We start from the raw sequence: 24,342 nt of genomic DNA, 5'->3' as shown, positions 1-24,342 counted from the left end.
CATTGGTTCATGATAAATGCAGCCAACCTTCAACAAATACTCCACCGCATACACAATACTTCCAACCTCACTGCAGTCTGCCCACATCACAATTTACTTACCCACTTCCCTTCTATTCAACTCTACCCAGCCACTCACCTTCATCCCGAGTCTACCCAAGTAATCACCTTCATCCCGACTCTACCCATCCAATCACCTTCATCCCGAGTCTACCCAAGTAATCACCTTCATCCCGACTCTACCCATCCAATCACCTTCATCCCGAGTCTACCCAAGTAATCACCTTCATCCCAACTCTACCCAAGTAATCACCTTCATCCCAACTCTACCCAGCCACTCACCTTCATCCCGAGTCTACCCAAGTAATCACCTTCATCCCAACTCTACCCAGCCAATCACCTTCATCCCGACTCTACCCATCCAATCACCTTCATCCCGAGTCTACCCAAGTAATCACCTTCATCCCGACTCTACCCATCCAATCACCTTCATCCCGAGTCTACCCAAGTAATCACCTTCATCCCAACTCTACCCAGCCAATCACCTTCATCCCGACTCTACCCAAGTAATCACCTTCATCCCGAGTCTACCCAAATAATAACCTTCATCCCAACTCTACCCAGCCAATCACCTTCATCCCGACTCTACCCAAGTAATCACCTTCATCCCAACTCTACCCAGCCACTCACCTTCATCCCGAGTCTACCCAAGTAATCACCTTCATCCCAACTCTACCCAGCCAATCACCTTCATCCCGACTCTACCCAGCCAATCACCTTCATCCCGAGGCTACCCAAGTAATCACCTTCATCCCAACTCTACCCAGCCAATCACCTTCATCCCAACTCTACCCAAGTAATCACCTTCATCGCAACTCTACCCAGCCAATCACCTTCATCCCGACTCTACCCAAGTAATCACCTTCATCCCGACTCTACCCAAGTAATCACCTTCATCCCAACTCTACCCAGCCAATCACCTTCATCCCGAGTCTACCCAAATAATCACCTTCATCCCAACTCTACCCAGCCAATCACCTTCATCCCGACTCTACCCAAGTAATCACCTTCATCCCAACTCTACCCAGCCAATCACCTTCATCCCGACTCTACACTCTAAGTGGATACTTTATTTGATACACCTGTACATGGGCACATTATGCAAATATCTAATCAGCCAATCATGTGGCAGCAACTCAAATGTATAAAACCACACAAATGGACACAAGAGGTTCAGTTGTTGTTCAGACCAAACATCAGAACGGGGAAGAAAGGTATAGGAGGAATAGAACCCTGTGTAGTCTTCTGCTGCTGTAGCCCATCCACTTCATGGTTCGATGAATTGTGCATTCACAGATAATCTTCTGCATACCATTCTTGTAACGTGTGGTTATTTGAGTTAATGTCACCTTCCTGTCAGCTTGAACCAGTCTGACCCACACCACCATGTTCAGGTACAGTATTACCCCTCAATCATCAGGCTCTTGAACCAGAAGGGATAACTTCACTCACCCCATCACTAAACTGTTCCCACGACCTATGGACTCACTTTCAAGGACTGTTAACCTCAAGTTCTCAATATTTAATTGCTTATTTATTTATTATTTTTTTCTTTCTTTTTGTATTTGAACAGTTTGTTGTCTTTTGCACGTTGGTTCTCTGTCCGTCCTGTTGGGTGTGACCTTTCATTGATTCTATTGTGTTTCTTGTATTTATTGTGATTACCTGAAAGAAAATTAACCTCAGGGTTGTATATGGTGACATACATGAGCTTCGATAATAAATTTACTTCGAACTTTGTTGTGCATGAAAATCCCAGGAAACCAGCAGTTTCTGAGATACTCAAACCATCCCGCCTGGCACCAACAATCATTTCACAAAGTCAATAGATCCTCCTTTCCCCATTTCCCCTTCATTTTGATGTTTGGTCTGAACAAAAAAGTAGTGGATATGGCCCAGTCCATCAGGGGTAAAGCCCCCTCCCCAACGGGGACATATACACGGTGCGCTGTTGAGGAAAGGAACATCCATCATCAAACCATGATCGCTTCTTGTTGTTGCCATCAGGAAGAAGGGACAGGAGCCTCAGAACCCACACCACCAAGTTCAGGAACAGTTATTACCCTCAACCATCAGGCTCTCGATCCAGAGGGCACAACTTCACTCGTCTCATCACTGAACTGTTGCACACAACCTATGGACTTGCTTTCAAGGACAGTCTGATGTTCTTGATACTAATTGCTTATTATTATATTATTTTTTCTTTGCATTTGCAGAGTTTGTCTTTTGCACATTCATTGTTCGTTCATCCTGTTTGTCCGCCCTGTTGGGTGCGGTCTTACATTGATTGTTATGATAAATGAAATGATAATTAACTTCAGGAAGACAAGAGGTTCCGAACAAACCCCACGATTCATAAATAGTGAGGTCATGGAAAAGATCTCCAGTTTCAAGTTTCTGGGGATGAACGTCATCGAGGAGCTCTCTTGGCCCGTCAACTCAACCTTGATAGAAAGGAAGACACAGTGGCAACTATATCACCTGAGGTGCTCAAGAAGAGCTAATCTGCCTCAAAAATTGCTCGCCAGCTTTTATCCATGTGCAATAGAGAGCATACTGACATAAAAAATGAGAGTGTGGTACTCTAGCAGCAGCAAGGCAGATCAGAAAGCACTCCAACAGGTCATTAAGATGGCTCTGCACATCAGTTGGACTCATCTACCAGACCTGGAGACAATCTACATTTCTGGATACCTACGACGCCCTCATAACATCATCAGAGACACATCCCATCCCAGACACTGTCTATTCAATCTCCTGCCATCTGGTAGGAGATAGAGAAGGACCATAACCAAGACAGTAAGACTGAAAAACAGCATCTTCCTGAGGGCTGTGATGCAGCTGAATAATGCTACACCCCAGCTTGCCAATGGCCTTTGAGTGCTATGGCCCATGGAAGTTACTTGTTACATGTAAATAGGGGCTTTTTGTAAATTTGTAAATATCTGTTTTGCACGGACTGGAGAAGCACCGCAACCGTGTTGTCTTGAGCAATGACTATAAAGTTCTATTCTATGTTTCTTGGATGTACTAAGTATGGCCACAATAAAGCAAATCTCAGGGTTGTATATGATAACGTACATGTACTTTCATAATAAATTTACTTTGAACTTTGAAGTGAACTTCTTGACCATGCCTGCAGGCTATTATGTATTAGTTGCTGCCACATGATTGGCTCATTAGATATTTGCATAAACAAACAGGTGGACAGGTGTACCTAATAAAGTGACCACTGAGTATGTCCTATGATGGGGCCAAGGTCCATAGTACAGAGAACCATTGAATAAAAGGGAGGGAATTCATTGTTAAAGTGGAAAGGTTGTATTTTCAGAGCTGTCCATTAGAGGATAATCTAAGGGGTGCAGAATTGTAAAGTGACACTGTGAAGAGAATTGATCTCAATGCACAGTGCTGAAGGGAAGGGGAACAAAGTGATTATACATCAGGAGCTTTAAAAGAAACAAAAGTCATGAACATATTGGCCTTGGTGCATTTTTAAAACTGATAAATTCTGTGATACTATCCTTGGTAATTCTAAGATTATCTGTTACAGAGCTTAATGAATACAGTAACTTGGTCAAATCCAACTGTTGCAGAACTCCTTGTACTTTTCACTGAAGATAGTTCTTTATGACCTTGGCTGTGTGTTTGGAGTCATTGTCCTGCAGACAATGAAGACACAAGGAGGTCATCCTGCATCAAGAATGTCTCTGTGAGCAGAATTATCACGGCAGTCAGGAGTTTCAAAATGTGCGGCCCAAGCTCTTCTGAAGAAGCACAAAGAAATGGGCAAGATTGAGGACTGAAAATGCAGTGGTCGGCCACAGAAACTGGATGCAGCAGACGAGAGATACATCATACTAACATAGAAAGCCTACCGCACAACACAGGCCATTCGGCCCACAATGCCGTGCTGAACCTGTACTTTCTTAGAAATTACCTAAGGTTACCCATAGCCCTCTATTTTTCTGAGCTCCACGTTCCTATCCAGGAGTCTCTTAAAAGACCCTATTGTATCTGCCTCCACTGCCGTCACTGGCAGTCCATTCCACACACTACCTCACAATTTTGCTTTCTTTTTGAAATTTTTTGCACATTTATATTGTAACTTACAGTAAATTTTGTGTATTTTACTGTACTGCTGCTGTAAAATAAAAAATTTCACAACATACTTGATAATAAACTTGATTCAGATTCCTGCTTCCAATTTGTGATCTGGATGCGAAAATATTTTTTAGAAAAGGAAAAGAAAAAAATCTACACTATGCCTTCAAAAATTATCTTTGAAAACTCTGGCTGCAAGCAAAAGAGAGAAATCATGTTGAATTGTCAGCACTGTCAGATCCATTGGAGATGGGAGAGCTCCAGACACCTGCTCTCAACTGTGAAGCAGCAGGATTCACTCTTAAAAGATGCACCAACAAATTCTTCAAATGAAATTAAAGCAAGCAATGCACCCTCAGGTCTCCAGTGAGGGAGCAGGCCAAGCACTGAAGATTAAACACACTGGTTTTCATGTTCTGACTCTGGTTAAGCACAGAAAGAACATGGAAGACTTCATAGGCAGTAACAAGATGTAAGAATCACTGACATCCACATGGAGATGATGGAGATGTTTCTATGGTCAATATTATGGTTGAGGTGGAATGCTTTGGTGAAAATGCCCGGGTGTTGATGCTGCAGTGAGGGAATGGAAGGATGTGACTGGTGGAATTTGGTCCCAATGCACAGTGCACTCTCTCAAGCTCAGTAGCTTCACAGAAAGCTATGGATGTCTCCATTGTAGAGATGGTTCACAAGCAAGTCCCAGGGGAATGGGAAGGGGTGGGTGGCGAGAGATTAGCGTACCAGGAAGTCATAAAGAGAAGGTCCTCCAGGAAAGCTGAAAGGTGGGGAGATTAAGAGAGAAGACAGAACAGGTGGTTGGATCACAATGGAGCTGGTGGAAATTGCAGAGGTTAATGTTTTAGACATGGAGGCTGGTGGAGTAAAAGGTGAGGACCGGGGAGCTCTACTGCTATTCTGTCAGGGGAGAGGATCAGTGGAAAAACATGCAGGAAATGCAGGGAAATTAATGTCAGGGAACTGTCAGCTATGGTAGAGGGGATGCTACATTTCCAGAAGGAGGACTTCATCTCAGAAGCCTCAGAGAAGAAGGTCTCAGCTTGAGAACTGATATGGAGGAGGAGAAGGAGAAATTGAGAAAGGAGGGATGCATCCTTCCCGCTGGTAGGGTGATGAAAAGTTAGCTTTAGGTAGCTGTGGGAGTCAGTGGGTTTTGTAAACGATGGTCATGGCAGATCTGTATCCTGAGATAGAAACAGGGAGATCCAGCAAGGGAATTATCACAGATGGTCCAGATAAATTTCAAAGTGGGTGGCAAAAGGGATGAAATTGAAGAGTTCTACATGGTTGTAGGAAGTAGTGCTGGTGCAGTTATCAATGCAGCAGAGGAGGAATTGAGAAGTTGGGAGACGTGCTTGGAAGATGGACTTGAGGATAGGCTTGGAACAAGGACTGTTCAATGTAGCCAACAAAGAGGCAAGGTGGGGGCAAAGGCTGTTGAAGGTAACTGGACAGGAGCTCTTTTATTGTCCTTGTCTATTATCAGAAGTGAGAGCTCAGTTTCCACACTGCAACTTGAGACCGAAGATCTCCTATCAACAGCTAATGAGACTGCTCAGTAACGTACAGGTTTCCCCCGCCATCCGAAGGTACAGCGTTCCTATGAAACAGTTCGTAAGCCGAAATGTCGTAAAGCGAAGAAGCAATTACCATTTATTTATATGGGAAAAATTTGTGAGCGTTCGCAGACCCAAAAATAACCCACCAAATCATGCCAAATAACACATAAAACCTAAAATAACAGTAACATATAGTAAAAGCAGGAATGATATGATAAATACACAGCCTATATAAAGTAGAAATAATGTATGTACAGTGTAGTATCACTTACCTGAATTGGTTCACTGCCGAGCACACTGATGATGGTGTGTTAGACTGAGTTGTCGCAGGTTGGGTGGTGCAGTGGCCCCACCCTCCAGGCCGCCGACTGATACCGATCCCCGAAGCATGCAGGGGTGCAGCGGTAGCTGGGAGGTACACAGCACATCTTTAGGAAAAAAGCCAAAATAAACATGCTAATTAATTAGGTGCCGCCTGGCACATAATTGTCGGCCCAGATCAGTGCCGATTTCCGATTGCGTCACCTCTGATCTGGGTCGAGAATTATGTGTCGGCGGCACCTAATTAATTAGCATGTTTATTTCAGCTTTTTTCTTCTCCGCGAATCACAGAGTGGTGGGACACTGGGGTGTCATCTCATCGTCTGTTTCCATTAGAGCAGGCAGCTCCTCTTCTCCTATGACTGCCTGCCTCAATGTCGAAGGTTGAGGTTCGTCGTCTGCTGTGGCTGATGTGGAAGGCTTGCTTGACTGCTGAGCCTCGCGCATTTTTCTATCATACAGTTCTTTGTAAGGACTCAAACCATCCTGCAAATATCCCCTAAACCGACGTACCCTTTCAAAATTAAAGTCATACTTTATCATTGCAGCGAAAATCTCACGCAATTGCTTCATGTTCAGTTCGCTACTGCATTCGGTTTCGATTGTTATCCTTTCTTCTTCCAATTGCATCAGCTCTTCATCTATCAGTTCTTGGTCATGGGATGCCAAAACCTCTTCAACATCATCTTTGTCAGCTTTCACAAGCCAAACTCACTTTGTCCTTGCTTCGTTCACCACGATTGAAATGCTTATTTATGTCTAGTTTTACGCTAAGTGTAACACCCTTACGAGGTCTTTCAGGCTTTTCCAATACCTTAGAACTCATCTTGCAAACGGCTGCTCACAGGCACATGTTTTAGCAATGCTGGTGAGAAAGCCGTTCCGAATCCGGGAGAGAGCGGCTGCTCAGAGCGGGCGCTGCCTTTTACTGTGCGCTGATTTTTCCCGTGCGCTGCTTTTATTTTCGTAACAGTGAAAACACCTTCTGTTAGCGAAAACAGGGTACTAATGTAGGTCTTTCGTAACAGCGAGGTTACAAAAAGCAGGGGACACCTGCATTTATTTTATTTCTATTTATTTAGAAACACAGCATGGAACCTGCCCTTCCAGCCCAACAAACCACACTGTCCAGCAACCTACCTATTTAACAACAGCCTAATCACAGGGAACTTACAATGACCAACCTGTCAGACCGGTGGCACTGTGTGGCACCAAGTTGCTGTGCAAACTAAGCACTAATGCCATAGCACTGCCTGTTGTAGCCGCCCAGGCAATGAGGTGCCTGCAGTAGTGTGGGACAGAGGACAGGTGTGGCCGGTGTGCTGGAGTGCAGACTGGGTTGGGGGCTGGTGCTCGCTTGGTGGAAGACAAGCTGGATTGCGCTGGTCTGCTGCTGCACTAGCTGCATGCTTGTCCTTGCAGAAACAGGGCTCCAGATCAACCTCCGTGTACCATCAATCCTCAGGCCATGCCACTTAGGGACTATTATATTTTTTGGTGACTGTATGCTTCCCTGCTACCATAACTATATATGGTATGTGTGATTGTTGGTACTGTGTTTTGCGCCTCAGCCCTGTTTCATTTGTATGGTTGAATGACAATTAAACTTGAACTTGCCCTGCAACACATACAGCTCTCGGGTAACTGTGAACTGCAGTCCAATGCCAGACAGAAACTCTCTTCGTACTCCTACAGCTATATAGGACCTTGGTCAGACCCCACTAGGGAGTACTGTGCTCAGTTCTGGTCGCCTCACTACAGGAAGGATGTGGAAACTATAGAAAGGGTGCAGAGGAGATTTACAAGGATGTTGCCTGGATTGGGGAGCATGCCTTATGAGAACAGGTTGAGTGAACTCGACCTTTTCTTCTTGGAGCGGCGGAGGATGAGAGGTGACCTGATAGAGGTGTACTAGATGATGAGAGGCATTGATCGTGTGGATAGTCAGAGGCTTTTTCCCAGGGCTGAAATGGCTAACACAAGAGGGGCACAGTTTTAAGGTGCTTGAAAGTAGGTTCTGGACAGAGGAAATGTCAGAAGTTTTTTTCTTTTACGCAGAGTGGTGAGTGCGTGGAATGGGCTACCAGTGATGGTGATGGAGGCAGATACGATAGGGTCTTTTAAGAGATTCCTGGATAGGTACATGGAGCATCGAAAAATACAGGGTTATGGGTAATCCTAGGTAATTTCTAAAGTAGATGTTCGGCACAGCACTGTGGGCCGAAGGGCCTGTATTGTGCCGTAGGTTTTCTACGTTCTATGTTTCTATGCTCCTTGTGTAGTAAAGATCCAGATCACCAGGAACCAAGATGTGAGCTTGTAAGTTGCTCATTTCCAGGGGTGAGTACAGCAACAGACACAAGAGCATAGGTGAGGAAGTTAGCAATGAAAGTAACTGAAAGTTCTTCCCATTACAGTCTTGAACATTTGTTACTAGTAGCACTGTATCAAATACACAGTGCTGGCCACTACCTGAACAATTTGGCACTAGATTACCTTCACCTCTGAAGGAGTTCCAACTGATTGAATAAGCCAGTTAACAGAGTCTGAACGTAACTATAAAAAGTGTAGGCACGTATTATCTTCAAAGCAGTGTATCTGTAACAGGACATTGCAACATCAGCACAAATTTAAGCATCAGGTATAAGAAGTCTCTTGCCTATGGGCACAATATACAGCTTTGTCTGACGATGCTGCACCCTGTGACTGCTACATTGTAAGTGGATGTTTCCACAAAGTCAGCAGCAACTAAGACCCACCCAAGGATACATTACGGCGGCCACACTTCGCTCAGCTTGTTGCAGGCTCGTGAAAGCTTAAAACAGGTGGCAGAGACAACTGGCAGAAAATAAAGGCTTCTCTACTTAAGCACAGATGCAGCCAGTCACAAACAGCTACACAGAGGGAGAGGCAGGCATCTCCAGGCCGCCCCCCCCCCCCCCGGTGAATGTAACTCACACCGCTGGGAAGACCCAAGCCCAGCTACATTGAAGGCTCTCTCTGCTGGGCGATCCATGTTAGTGTGGAGATGCTTAATGGGGCTCAGTCGATTCAACCCCAGCTGATAGCCCTTCTCCCTCACCCCTCCCACTCCCTCGAATTACAGCTTGACCTCCACTCATTCCCCAGTCATGATGCACTTGAAATTGATAGGTTACCAGAGCATCAATGCCCAGCAACTGCTCGCTACAGCAGAAGACCTGAAGTCAAGATGAACTCCTTTGCTTTCTGTCCCAGAGCATCAACCTTGGAGAGGTCTGGAAGCACCAGATGCCAACCTGAAAATAATCACTGATTCCTCTAGCTAGCAATGTCGTGGTTGGGGCAGGAATGATTCAGCTGCCTTCACATGGGTTCAGTTGTCATACACTGTGCTAGCTACAATGTTGAGGTTACTTTGGCATCTCAATAAACCTTGCATCGGCAACTGCTCCAAGAACACAGAACTTCGGTCATGCATAAACCAACAGCAACATTGAGGACAGCAACCTGCAGACCTAAAGAACAAACCAAGCTCTAGGACAAGACCTATGTGGTCTATAAAATCCAAAGTGGTCTACAAATTCCAACGTGGGGACTGCAGCAAACGCTATGTCAGCCAAACTGGGAGAAAACTATCCACAAGGATCCACAAACATCAACTGGCTGTTAAGCTGCATGACCAACTCTCCCTCGTCTCTATCCATGAAGATCGAGAGAGGCACAAATTCAACTGGGCATCAGTGAAAGCCAGGGCGCAAGCCAACACCGTGCATGTAAGAGAATTTCCAGAAGCATGGTTTTCCACAAACAATTCCATAGACAGACATGTGGACCTCAAACCCAATGAGGGCAAAATTCTACACAACGCACAGAGCTTAACATGCAACCACTCAACAAGACACCGTCCCTACTTCACAACTGGGTTTCTGTAATGACGACCAATCAACTGACTGTATAGAAAAGCCAAGCATTTGGAGGTCACAACACAAGTGATGTCTCCTCGTATGGTGCAAATGGTTAACCAAGATCGGAGAGCAACTCAACCCAGCCATAGGGATTGCTGTAGATGTTTATTGTGGTGCATGTCACCTGTATCAACGGCATTCTCAGTATACTTACCTGCATTTTGTACGGTGTGTGTGACTGCCACAGTGAAAATAACATGCAAGGACCCAGAGAACAAGCTCTGTAACCCACATTATTCCACTGTCTTTTTCAAAAAAAAAATCCAATTCCCTTTAGAAAGTCTTGAATCGCTCTGGTCCACCAAAGTTTGCCTTTATGTTCCAACCACTACACAAGCAGGTTTCCAGTCCAGTAGGAATTTGCTGGTGTTCATGTTCTACAAGCCCCCTTCCCTCCTTTCTTCACCTACCCTATCACCATCCACCTGATTCTACTGCCCCACTTTTCTGGTGTTCCCTTATTATGCAGCCAAACTGTCAGCATCATTAGTCCATGTTTGTAATCTTGTATGCAGGATTTCCACTGAATTTATTAGCATCACCCTCACTCATCCTGGTCTTATCCACAAGCAGACACATTTTTGTCTACTTTTACCCTACAAGAACTCGGGTAACCTTAATGATCTCTATGCACTCGGCCCCACACATTCCATTTATTCCAGATAACAGCATCCAACATCCCACAATGTTACTGGTAGAATGACACTTTATTCCTGCATTTGCTTTTTACAATAAGTCGACCAGAACTGTTTGGAACCATCTGTGTGGTTCAGTCAATGCTCTGTATTCCATGCTACTGAAAATAAGCTGCAATGATTTGTTTGTTTTTTTAAATATGTTTTATTAACTGCACCAATATAGTTTATGATCGTATTATCTATGTTTACAGATTCTCCATCACACGTCAACCACACCGTTCCAGAAGCATTCTCATCCTTTTTGTGCACCATTTCACAATTTTCTGTGTTGTAATTCACTTGCTAATTACACTGTTTATGTCTTGTACTTTGGCACAGCTCAGCTCCGTATTATTTACATCCGGCCATCCAAAGATTTTGAAAACATTTATGATTCCTATCCTATTTCCAAATTACCCAACGTTCACAGCGATCACTCTTTTCCATTGACTTAAAACTGGCTTTGCTATGAGTCAACCTCACCCCATACATTCTGCTATTGTGTGGTCTGTGATCAAAGGCAATTTTAATTTGCTCATTCTTTTGGGATCTGGTTGTCACTGGAAAGGAAGGCAGCATTTGCTACCTATTCCTCGTGGGTCCTCAGCCACTACCGACCTTCTGGCTCTCAGTTGCTCCTGGAGTGCCACTGGGCAGGGAGTTGACCCTGAAACAATGAAATGCAGACGGTGCGTCACTCAGAGGAGAGCCTGCAGGGGTTGCTACCACAAGTTCCTGGTGCCCCTCTGGCACAGCTTGCAGGTCTGGGAGATGCCTCTGAAGTAGACTTGACAAGTAACTGTGGTTCGTTCTGTACATGGTACGCACTGCAGCCATGGTATACCATGAATGGAGGAAACAGATGATTAGTGAAATGAACTGGCATGGCAGCATAGGGGTCAGCGTAATGCGACTACAGTGCAAGCTGTGAGATCAAGGTTCAGTTCCTGCCACTGTCTGGACAGAGTTGGTATTCCTCCCTGGGACCGTGTGGGTTTCCCCCGGATGCTCCGGCTTCCTCCTACATTCCAAAGACGTCAGATAGCGTTAGTAAGCTGTGGGCATACTATGTTGGCACCGGAAGCATGGTGACTCTTGCGGGCTTCGCAGCACAATCTTCACTGATTTGATACGACACAAACGATGCATTTCTCTGCACATTTTGATGTGTTGTACATGTACAAATAAAGGTAACCTTTATAAATGAGGTGCCAAGAAGGCTGTTTTATTCTGGATGGTGTCGAGCTTCCTGAGTGTGATTGGAGCTAAATGCATCCATTTCCCAATGCTCCTGACGGTCACTGCCTAACAGTTTTGCAATGTGAATATTTCTTGCCCCATATTAGCCCATTAATTCCATCATTTTCTATGCAATCAACAGCAAATATCTTAATGTCTGATTTTATCATGAAAGAGGGGTCTTTGATGAACCAGCTGAAGATGGTTGGGACCAGGATGCCACCCTGAGGATCTCCAATGGCATCTCCCAAACCTGCAATTTCTGTCACCAGGGCAGCACCATCATGCAGGTTCCCCTCAGAGTCGCACAACATCTGGACTTGGAAATATATGATCAGCCCTTCATCATTCCAGCATCTGAATCCTGGAGCACCCTCACCAGAAGGAGAGTGGTTTAAGAAAGTGGCTCTCCATCATCTTTTGAAAGCCACTACGAATGGGGAGTAAGTGCTGCCTTGCCAGTCATGTCTTGGGATTGGAATGATTGGTTCAACCATCTTCCTTTGTGAAAGTTGACTCCTAGCATTGGAATATTCTCCCTTTGATGCCCACTAGTTTCATTTTTACTAGGACTCCTTGAAGCCACACTCAGTGAGATGCCCTCTTGGCATAGAGAGTAGTCACCCTAGCCTCAGCACTGAAGTTCGGGTCTTTGGTCTGTGTTCACGCAAGATCTCTTCTGAGGTTTGGAGCCAAGTGGTTCAGGGAAAACACAAACCAGGCAACAGTGAGCAGATGATGGGGGAGTAAGTGCATTGTCGACACCATCCATCACTTCACTGACGAATGAGGGCAGATTAGTCAGATTGCTGTTGTCCAGCTTTTTGTGAGCAGGGCATCTTTCTACTTCGTCTTTAATTGTATTGGAACATCTCGGCTGAACGCACAGTGAGATCTGGAGACAGGGCTTCAGAACCACAGCTGGAATGTTGCCAGGTTCTGTAGCCTTAAAGACGTATCCAGTGCCCTCCGCTCTTTCTTAATATTGTGCGTGCATCAAATTGTCTGCTGAATGGCCACTGTGATGGTGGGGATCAGTAGAGAAAGTTGAGGTGAATCGTCCACTCAACACTTCTAGCTGAATATGTCTGCATCCCTACCACTCGCACGCAGAATCCTGCACCATTGTGGATGGTGGTGTTCTTACAGTAGTCAACAATTGAACTGCTTGCCCCATTCACAGATACAGCAAGACTGCCTAGTGTTGATCCGGTTATAGTGACCTTGCTAAGCTCTGTCTATTGCACATTTAGCACAGCTATCTTACAGCTTCATCAGGTTCGCACCTCAGCTTTGTAAGCAGCCTGGCATAACTCCTGGCATGTCCTTCTACATGTCTAGTCAAACCACGACAGACCCTCTGTAATGATCAATTGGAGGATATATTAGGCCATGAGGTTGTACACTGTGTAGATCAGGGGTCCCCAACCGTTTTTGCACCGCGGACCAGTTTAATATTGACAATATTCTTGCGGACCGGCCGACTGGTGGGGTGGGGGGGGATGTTCAAGTAGGGTTAAACTCACCTCAACATGTCTTCTACTGTTAGGGTTGCCAACTTTCTCACTCCAAATAAGGGACAAAAGTAGCAGTCAAATACCTTGTGTTTACCCCGTAAAGACTACCGTGACCATGAAGCCTTGCACAGGCACCTGTGTGCGCATGCATGATGTGCACATGTGTGACGTGTGCATGCGGGACGTGTGCATGCGTGACATGTGCATGTGCGTACGTGTGCATGCGTGACGTGCGCATGCGTGACGTGTGCATGCGTGACGTGTGCATGCGTGACGTGTGCATGTGCGTACGTGTGCATGTGCATACATGTGCATGTGCGTACGTGCCGATTTTTTTTCCACAAATCGGTTTTGGCTTAATCTTCCCAACTACACTGTGCATACATTATTTCTACTTTATGTAAGCTGTGTATTTATCATATCATTCTTGCTTTTACTATACGTGAGTGTTATTTTAGGTTTTATGTGTTATTTGGTATGATTTGGTAGGTTATTTTTTGGGTCTGGGAATGCTCAAAAATTTTTCCCAGATAAATTAATGGTAGTTGCTTCTTTGCTTTATGCCATTTCGGCACGAATGGTTTCATAGGAACGCTCTACCTTAGCAGGGGAAATACAGGACAAGGGTGGTCCCGTATGGGACAAACCAATTTAGCCGAATATACGGGATGTCCCGGCAAATGCGGGACAGTTGGCAACTCTATGTTCAAGTTCAACAGTGCGTGACAGGGAATGAGGAAAGGTGCAGCTGACTCATATCGTTTCCTCACGGCCCGGTAGCACATGCTTTGCGACCCAGTGGTTGGGAACCGCTGGTGTAGACACTGCTGCTCTTGATCCACAGCATCTCACTGATGCCTAGTTTTGAACTGACAGATCTGTTCTGAGACATCCCATGATCGCCAATGTGAATTACAAATTACTCTTGTCTACAGTTCAATTGCATTACTTCTCTCTGTGTTATGTAACTGGTAACCGATTTATTGCCAAACTCAAATTAGATCATCTTCATTTCCATGTTATTTTGCTCCACTACAAGCATAAGGCTCCCTTGTGACCCTGCCGAAACCTCTCTTACAGGGGTGCACATGCGAGCTGGGACCTTTCTATCCTGGGAACACCTGCCATCCCAGAACAACACGATCATCTCTGCACTCTCATGGTAACCTGGGGCCCTCACCCCTACTTTGCACCCGAGTCTGCCCCCACTGGCCTCCACGTCGACTCCGCAATTGCCCAAGTCCCCAACTACTAACCGACCTTACCACAACCCTACAACCCCCACCACCATCACCAAACACAGCAGGTCACCCAACAAGCCCACTCACTGTCACCCTGCATTTGCTGTCCAAACATACACAACACAGTCCCCACTGGCCAGATGACCTGAAATACTAATTCTGTCTCTCCACAGATGCTGCCTGACCAAGCATTTCCAATTGCCTTTCAGGTTTCCAGCATTTACAGTCACATTTTTCAAGTGTAGTGGGCTCCAAGGAACAAAATCTATTGTCACCATTCTCCTTACTCATCCAGTGTGCTCATGAGAGTGAGATGTACTGTTTGAAATATTCATACCATCTACACCACCCTAAAGTATATTTTCCTTTATTTCAAAGAAAGCCTAACGACAGGCTGGCTGCCACTTTCGGAAGCTACTCATGCTAAGTACCCTACTGTGTCGCTTCATCCCTGAGGCCATTCGTCAAGGAGAAGCGTTCAGATAACTCTGCATTTTCTTGATGCACCTGGGCACAGGAAACCTGATGTGCTTATTATAACCTCTCCAAAGGCAATTTGCTGTAAAAAGAGCAAATGACGTCAGCCCTGAAACTCTCCAATGTGGAACACCAAAGCGAAATATTGCAAGTGCTGGAAACCAGGGGATCATATGGAATGGGAACAGACCCTTCGGTCTACCGACTCCATGCAGACAACCAGGGATTCACTTATACTAATCGCACCCATATTCCCACCTGAAACAACAGTTGCTGGGAAACACTGAGAATTTCACAGCCAACACTTCATAAAGGGAGAAACCCAACTCATGTTCCCAATGGATGAACTTTCATCAGAACTGGAGAAAGGTTAAGCTAGGACACATTTTAAGATGCAAGGGTCAAAAAGAGGAGCAAGGAACTGAAGCAAGATAAAGGTCAGCACAACTCTGTGAGCCAAAGGGCCTTTACTGTCCTCTACTTTCGACGCTGACTCTTGAAGAGTTAAAAGGTGAAGAGGTTACCCTGGGACAGTGTAGGTAGTCCAGTGCAGAGAGGTCAGAGAAGAGCAGGACAGCAAATTACAATGAGGTGCAATCAAAAGCCAAGTTTCCATACAAGGATCAAACAGAAGTGCTCACCAGAGCAACCACCCAACACGATCTGGGGGTTTTGAGATGTAGAAGAACTCACAGCATGGGCAGTGAACACAGGACACTCAACTGCAATTGCTATTTTCACCCAGAACCTACTCATTAAGCTAAGGCCCTGTATGTCCATTCAAATGGATGTTACAGATCTTACGGGACTCTTATGAAGAACAGATTTTTTTTAAATGTTTCAGCCGATACATTTTGCTTGCTGTCAAGTGGAACATTGGGTGGTTATGATGTTCAAAAGCAACCTGGATTTCTGTGTACACAAATGACTGAAAGACACCATTTAGGCTCAGCGGTAATTTGTAAGGCAAATGGAACGTTGAACTTTGCTACAAGACGATTTGAATGCCTGAGTGAAGATATCTCACTGTTATAATTCAGGTTGCTGAGACAACAGCTGGAGTACCGTTTATACATGAGTTCTTCCGGGCATAGTGGGTCTATTGTATAGGGTAGGCCTTTGTTCTTTAAGGTTTCTAAAAAGGGTAAGGGATGGTAATCTCACTGAAGTTAGGCGACACACCAGGGGATACAGGGAAGATATTTAAGACCCTAAAACTAGGGCTCACTGTCTCCAAATAAGGGATGGAGCAGTTGGGACAAAAACCAGGAGAAACGCCTTCCCTCTGAAACTGGTGAAGTTTCTCTGAACCTCTGAAAGTGTTAAGCCTAGAGGGTGGTGAAGGTTCAGACATTGGGTTTATCCAAATCAAAGATCAATAGATTTCTAGATATTAAGGGAATCAAAGGCTAGGGGAATGTGCAGAAAAACGTATTGAGGTAGAAGAGCAGCCACTTCCTGGCTGAATGACAGAGCCGGCTTGGGGGGGTGGGGATAGTTGAATAAGCTTCTCCTGCTCCCATTTCTTGTTTGGTTTACATCACTAAAGATAGCTTATTCAGTCACTAATGTTTCATAAGAGTTTCATATATAATATCTGGGATTATAGCTCAAGATGTACAGTATTTTGGAAAGAGGGTCCATGCCCAACATAAACGATAGTTCTTCCTTTTAAAGGTCAACACAAAAATTGGCAGTCTGGTGCAATAATGTTCCAAAGCGATTATTTTGTAAACATATTTCTCCCTTCTCCTTTACAATAGTATTCATGATACAAAGCTCACAAGCCTTCATACACCAGTCTTCCTTCCCTCCCATTTTCTTACTCTGATTTCTCGTCTTTTTTTCCCAGTCCTGCTGAAGGGTCTTGGCCCAAAATGTCCACTGTTTAATTCTCTCCATAGATGCTACCGGGCCTGCTGAGTTCCAGCAGCATTTTCTGTGTGTTGCCACCAGTCAATAATGGATCACTATTATTCATGAAACTCAGAGAGGCAGCCTGTGTTGCAGGCCGATCCCAGGAGTTCGTATCCAATGACATCACTCACCCAACTAGGATCAGCAGCCTTGCCCAGCACTGAGCCAGCTGCTGGAAGTTAGTACCAGCCACCACACTCCACCCGGCTCCCCGATGAGGGGGCCTCAGGGTGACGGACAGGTGCCTGAGACCACAGACATCTCGGCCTGGTGGGCGGCCCCCAGTGGAATGCCAGCCTGGTACTCCTGAGTTGACAGGGCAACTGGCAGGACAGGTGGTCAGTCTGTACTGAAAGGCAGTGTCACAGAAGCTACCATTAGGCAAACAGCAAACATTACCACCCAACTACTGGGGAACCAGCTTCAACACCGACAGTAACTATTGCAACTGCAATAGCTTGCAAACTCCAGCACAGGATCCAGCTTCAACACCAGCAGTAACTAACGCAAAAGTCACCAGGCACTATATGCAATACAATCCGTGACACACTTGCCTTTGTTAGTCGGGGCATTGAGTACGAGAGTCAGGAAACCATTTTCCAGCTGAATAAAACTTTGGTTAGACCCTACTTGGAGGACTGTGAGCAGTCTGGTTGCCCCATTACAGGATGGGTGCGGAGGCTTTGAAGAGGGTGCAGAGTTATTTCCTTGGGAGTGTCAGAAGGTGAAGGGCGACCAGATAGAAGATAGTAAAACCACCAGAGGCATAGTTGGAATCTTCTTCCCAGGATAGGAATGGCAAATGCAAGAGGGTGAGAGGGAGAAAGTTTAAAAGAGACGTGTGGAGTAGTGTAGTGGTCGGAGTAGAAGTGGAAGCAGGTATGACTCCGCCAACGAAGAAGCTTTCAGATAGACACATGAATATGCAGAGAATGGAATGATAGGGATTGTGTGCAGGCAGAAGAGGCTTAGTTTAATTTGACATCATGTTCAGCACTGACATAGTGGGCTGATGGGCCTGTGCTGTACTACAGCGGTCCCCAACCACCGGGCCGCAAAGCATGTGCTACCGGGCCGCGAGGAAACAATATGATTTGGCGATATGAAACAATACAAGTCAGCTGCACCTTTCCTCATTCCCTGTCACGCCCACTGTTGAACTTTAACGCATGCGAGGTCATTATGCACACAAGGTCATCAGTGACCCAAGATGCAAATGACGGTGGGCTGAAAAGTATGTTTGACATAAAAACTCTGCCGGCATTGTGGATCAAAGTCAAGGCTGAATATCCTAAGATAGCCACGAAAGCACTGAAAACGTTGCTTTCATTTCCAACATCATATCATCGCAAAGCGGAGTTTTCTGCAATGAATGCAATGAAAACTAAATTGCGGAATAGACTGGACATAAGAAACCCCCTTTGAGTATCGCTGTCTCCCATCACCCCTCGATAGGACCGTCTTGTTGCAAGGAAACAAGCCCAGGGCTCCCACGATTCAGCAATATTGGTGTATTACAATGATTTTTTATGTTCATACGAGGAAAATATGCGCTGTATATTTAATATCCAAAGGTTACTTAAAATGTTATGATGCTGTTGACTTACAAGTGACTTATAATTCAGTGGTCCCCAACTTCCGGGCTGCGAAGAATGCATTGCCGATTGCATTGCATCTGATCTGGGTCAACATTTACGTGCTGGGCGGCACCTAATCAATTAGCTTGTTTATTTCAGCTTTTTTCTTAAAGATGTGCTGGGTGCGTTCCGGCCACCACTGTACCGCTGCATTCTTCATGGCAATGTATCGGTCCACGGCCTGGAGATTTGGGACCACCATTATAATTGACTTTATCACTATATTCATGTGAGGAAAATATGCGCTGTGTGTTTAATATTAAATTCGTTAGATAAACCCCTTTAGAAACGAAATTGAGTGTATTAGCCAGTTATAAGTGACTTATATTTGACTTATCACCTATATTCCGGTCCTGTTTAACACCCACCCCCCCCACCCCCGTCGGACGGTCCGCAAGAATATTATCAATATTAAACCGGTCCGCGGTGAAAAAAAGGTTGGGGACCCCTGCTGTACCATATTGTTCTATGGTCACGGGTACCATACAGCAGGATTAAAGTTACCACTACTACACCGACACCAGCTACCAGTTTCAAAAATATCCATTACCAGCACAGCATGCAATAACCATAATGAGCCGAATCACAGGAGGATCACCTTTACTACTAACCATAAACAACCATATTAACCAGCTCACCAAAGCCAAGGGCTGTGGGAAACAATGTTTGCCGATAGGTTTCTGCGGGCTCACACTGACCAGGACACCAGACAGTGCCTCCTTATTGTGACACGAGCACGTTTATCGCTGTGTCAGAGAGCTGGTGATTTGCTTGGTTCTCCAACTGCCCTTGTGAACGGGGGAGGGGGTGGTGAGCTGCCCTCTGGGTACTACAGCACTTCTGGTGAAGGTGCTCCTGCAGTGCCGGTGGGGAGGCATCTGCCGGATTTTGACCCAGCACCGATGAAAAGCCAGGTACACATTTCCAAGTCAGGGTGGTGTCTGACCTGGAGGTATTGATACTCTCCTGAAGTTGGCACTTCTGTCTCCCTTTTTGGTAGAGGTTGCAGCTTTGGGAGGTGTTACTGGAGTTGACTAGGATGCCTGCTTAACTACTGAACTGAAAGGCAACTTCTCAAGCGATGCTGAACACCCAGAGGGTTCGCCGGAATGTCAGGCTGGGCTCCCTGCTTACAACTCTGAAATCCAAGTGATACCCAGGACAATCTGACTCGGACACAAATGTTTATCCAATATGGAAAGGTTTTACTAAGTTGCTTACCCCTGACTAATGAGGGATTGGAAATTTTATCAGAGGCTCTTCCATTATCAAGACTGTTTCTATAACCGGAGAAGGGCATTGAGCAGATTCTGAACATCTTCAACTTCTCCCCACTCAAGCAATAACAGAAAGGTGGAAATGACCACAGGCAGTATGTGTGGCCGGACACTGCGATTGTAACCCATGTCTGAGACAATAACTCATTTAAAACAGCCAGATAAATTAGCCCACATTAGTTCAGCAGAGCAGGGAAGGTCAGGTGCATGTCACAATGGACGGCTGAACTAATGTTGCCAAATGCTTTGTAGATTGGAATTTAAATTCAGTTCCCAAATACATTTCCTCCTTAAGCATTGCCATGCTTTTTCAATGAAGTCATATGCACTGTCTCTTCAGCCACATCCAATCACTTACAATTTCCATGGCTCCCGACAACACATACACAGCAAGGCAGAGCTGCACGAAACAAATACAGATCAGGAAACCACCTTCCGAAACAAGAAGATTTGGAGAGATGAGGGGAGATTAAAATGCTCGTACCCATCTAGCCCAAAGTAATCGCGCTCTCCTTCTTCACCCGCCTCATAGCTCCGACACTTGAGACAAAAGCTTGCCGGTCTGCAGAGGCTCGTTGCAGCAGAGATCAGGCAGTGGGGAAAGAATTCAAAGCCTGCAGACTCGATCCCGTTCATGCCAACTGCCATTAAAGGGCAGAGAAGGATCAGTAAAAATAAGCATGGCGTCAGTGCCGGTTCTGAATGGGTTTGTTTATGGGCAGCCCAAATCCACATCACCAGGCCAAGCCCTTCCTCAACAGGCAAAGAGATCTGTTATCGGGGTGGACGATTCCTCACAACGACAGCCAGTTCTGCTTTTCTAATATCACATTCCCCACAATCGATCAATCTCAGCTGCTCTGCAGCCAGCCAGCTTTAACCTCAGGTGACAGAAAGCCTGGCAAAATAAGCCTTACACTCGTAGTTGGCACGGGAGGCACGGAGAGCAGCACAGAGAAACAATGCATGCCGAGAGAAGTAGCAGAAAGCTCAGTGACCACCCACACCCTATTAGCAACCAGAATCTCATCGGATTTCTACGTTCTAGGATTAGAAATAAGATCGAGCTTTAAAAATGATGTTTTTGCAGAGGCCGACACTTTTCCACTGAAGACTCCCCCAGCTGAAGCCTCTCAGGCTCTTCATTATTTTAGAACACTGAACAGTTCAGTGAAGGAACAAATCAGGATCAGGTTTATCATCACTGACGTATATCATGAAATTTGGTGTTTTGTGCAGCAATGGCAAATTAATCGAGTTGATAGTACCTAATCCTTTTTACCTTCACAGGACCCATATCCCTCCTTTCCCTGCACATTCATGTGCCCAAAAGTTTCCCGAATTCACCTATCCTATCTGCCTCGACCACCACCCCGGGAGCACTTTCCAGTCACCACCACTCTCTACAAAATAAAATGCCCCACGCATCATCTTTCTCCCCCCCTCTCCTTAGAGGATATCAGCTATCTATCTATGGCTCTCGTAATTTATACATACTTCAATCTGGTCTCGCCTCTGTTGCTCCAGAGAAAACAATTTATCCAATCCCTCCTTAAAGCATATGCCCTCTAATCCAGGCAGCATCCTGAAACCTCTCCATATCCTCCACATCCTTCCTACAATGGGACCACCAGAAATGAATGCAGCATTTAACACTAACTGTTCAGCAACATGCCTTAGTCATTGATTCTGCAAACCTTACCTCCACAGGCAGACACTGCTCATTACTGCTGGGGTACTAAGGTTATCAAACCTCAACTTTTCAGATGTGAGAAGGACCACAAGAAAGTCTGCATGTTAGAGAGGGGATCACTAGGGCTACTCAGTAACTTCCCAGCTGAGGAGCTGATTGCCCAAACGGGGTTTGAACCAGATATCCTCCTGGTCAACATTGCTCAGCCCCATGTCTCAGACCAGTGAGGTACCTACCCACAGAGGAAGAATAAATAATTCCACTTTCAGGGGCACTTTCTACAGTCACAGCTGACATACAAAACCAAGCCTAGTTCACGGGAGCCACACAAGACCGTGGATGCTGGAACCTAGAGCAACAAACAACCTGCTGGAGGAACTCGGCAAATTCAGCACATCTGTGGAGGGAAAGGGAATAGTCGATGACTCCGGCAAGACCTTGCGCCTAGATTTTAACAGGTTCACAATGTCAGCTATCCTTTGTTTCTGTGGATACTGCTTGACCTGCTGAGTTCGCTGGGGGCCTGTCACAGAGTAAACCGCCCAACTATCTTATTTTTCAGGTGAAAGGCACATTAGCATAATGCTACCACAGTGCCAGTGACCCAGGTTCAATTCCTGCTGTCTGCAAGGAGTTTATGGGCTTCTTCTGGGTGCTTCAGTCTCCTCCCACATTCCAAAAACTTGCGGGCTAGGAGGTTAGTTGGTCACCTGGGTGGAATTGGGGGGCACAGGCTCACTGCACTGGAATGGCCTGAAACCGAGCCATACCTCTAAAAGTAAAAAAAAATCTAGAAGGGCTTGACAATGGCATCACCAACAACTGGCTCTGCATAATTTTCCTTGTGTTAACAACTAAACATCTTAGCCAGGTGTTCCTAGGTGCACACCTTTTAAAAAGTGATCAGCTGAAATGATAGCATAATCCCCTGAGGGACATAAACCTAGTGAATTTCACCATAACTTCAGGGTGGTAATGGAGGGAAGAGGGGAGCACATCACACAGGGTCTCTAACAGTGCTACTACGAGCCAACGCCAGCACAAAGTACTCAAAATCACACTATCAGTCCTCGAACTGCACCATTACACAAAAGATCAGAACTCTCTTTTAATCTGTCATCAGAGACTATTATTTGGTCCTTGTTTGATGCTTTGAAGAGTTAATCAGAATGCGCTATTATTCCTAGCCTGTCTGCACCCCTTCCTACCCTTATTAACCTGCATCCTGAAGCAAAGGGAAAGGATTAACAGCAATAAAAACCAGCAACCAGAGGTGGTAGTGCCAGGACGCTGCCTTAGATCACATTTCTTTCAGCAGGAACTCTAATCTCCATTTGACCAAATCACAGGTTGCTGAACAGAAAAATGAAATGACCAGCAGAGAAGCGCGCAGGGGAGGAAATGACTTTCCACGCTCCAACAGTTTAGGAAATTGAATCGACTCACAGCATGAAGAGGTCAGGATCGGCCAACAGCAAGAGCAGAAGGAATGCCAAACACCCATCTACAAGCAAATGACGGAGGGCTCCGAGAATATCATGGACAGCCGTCAAGAGCACCTGCTTTTGTGTCAGCCTGTAAACACATTGCGGACCTTTGATCTAATTTTCATTAGTGCATCGCTTCTGGACACACAGTGGTGTGGTATGGCAACTGCTCTGCACGTGACTGCAAGAAACTGCAGAGTTGTAGGCACAGTTCAGCTCATCGCTAAAGCCAGCCACCCCTCAATGGAGACTGTCTATACTTGCTCCCTGAGTAAAGCAACAAACACAATCAAAGACCACACCCACCCCAGATATCCTCTCTTTGCCCATCAGGCATAAGATACAAAAGCCTGAAAGCATAAAGGTCAGCTTCCATCCCGCTGTTAGCAGTCTTGAATGGACCTCGTACGATAAGATGGACTCCTGACCTCACAATCTACCTCGTTATGATCATGCACTTTATCGTTTACATGCACTGCATTTTCTCCGTAGCTTTTGCACTTTATTCTGCAGTTACTGTTTTGCTTTGTTCTACATCAGTGCAACGATTGGATCTATATGAACAGCCTGCAAGACAAGCTTTTCACTGTATCTCAGTATATTCTTTGCAAGCAGGATTAAAAACAAACCCAAGAGATTCTATACATACATCAAGAGCAAGAGGATAACTAGGGACAGGGTGGGACCAGTCAAAGGTAAAGGGGGAACAGTTGCTTGGAGGTGAAGGATGTTAGTGAGGTCCTTAATGAGGACTTTACATCAGCATGTAGCAAGGAGAAGAACGTGGAGGACAGGGAGATCAGCACTGAGCATATTAATATGCTAGAATATTTCAAGGTAAAGGAAAGGGTAGTGTTGGGTCTCTTAACGAGCGTTAAGGTGGATAAGTCCCCAAGGTCTGATGGGGTGTATGCCAGGTTACTGAGAGAGACAAAAGACAAGATCGCTGAAGTCTTGATCAGTATCTTCATGTCCTCTATAGCCACAGGCAAAGTCCCAGAGGACTGGTAAGAACTAATGTTGTTCCATTATTCAAGAAGGGAACCATTCATAATCCTGGAAACGATAAACCAGTCTCACAGTGGTAGGGAACAGAATTCTTCGGGATAGGATTTATGAGTATTTGGTAAACCATGGCCTTATTAGGGAGAACCAGGATGACTACACAG

At 45.5% G+C, this 24,342-nt stretch overlaps 1 protein-coding gene across 4 annotated transcripts in view; it reads right to left on the bottom strand.

Moving 5' to 3' along the window:
• map7d1a (MAP7 domain containing 1a) overlaps positions 1 to 24,342 on the bottom strand; it is a 262,633-nt gene that overhangs the window by 89,190 nt on the left and 149,101 nt on the right. The window contains exon 1 of one of the 4 annotated variants that reach the window (XM_063033953.1): positions 20,478 to 20,607. The exons of the other annotated variants lie outside the window; for them this stretch is intronic. Within the exon in view, the coding sequence (XP_062890023.1) occupies positions 20,478 to 20,481 (4 nt within the window). The 5' untranslated portion in view covers positions 20,482 to 20,607. Of the gene's footprint in view, positions 1 to 20,477; positions 20,608 to 24,342 lie in introns of those variants that run through there. 4 annotated transcript variants of the gene reach the window in all.

Source organism: Mobula hypostoma, chromosome 26 (genome assembly GCF_963921235.1).
Source record: "Mobula hypostoma chromosome 26, sMobHyp1.1, whole genome shotgun sequence".
Taxonomy (NCBI): domain Eukaryota; kingdom Metazoa; phylum Chordata; class Chondrichthyes; order Myliobatiformes; family Myliobatidae; genus Mobula; species Mobula hypostoma.
The sequence above is the reverse complement of the archived record's forward strand: the minus strand, read 5'-3'. Positions and strand labels throughout refer to the sequence as shown.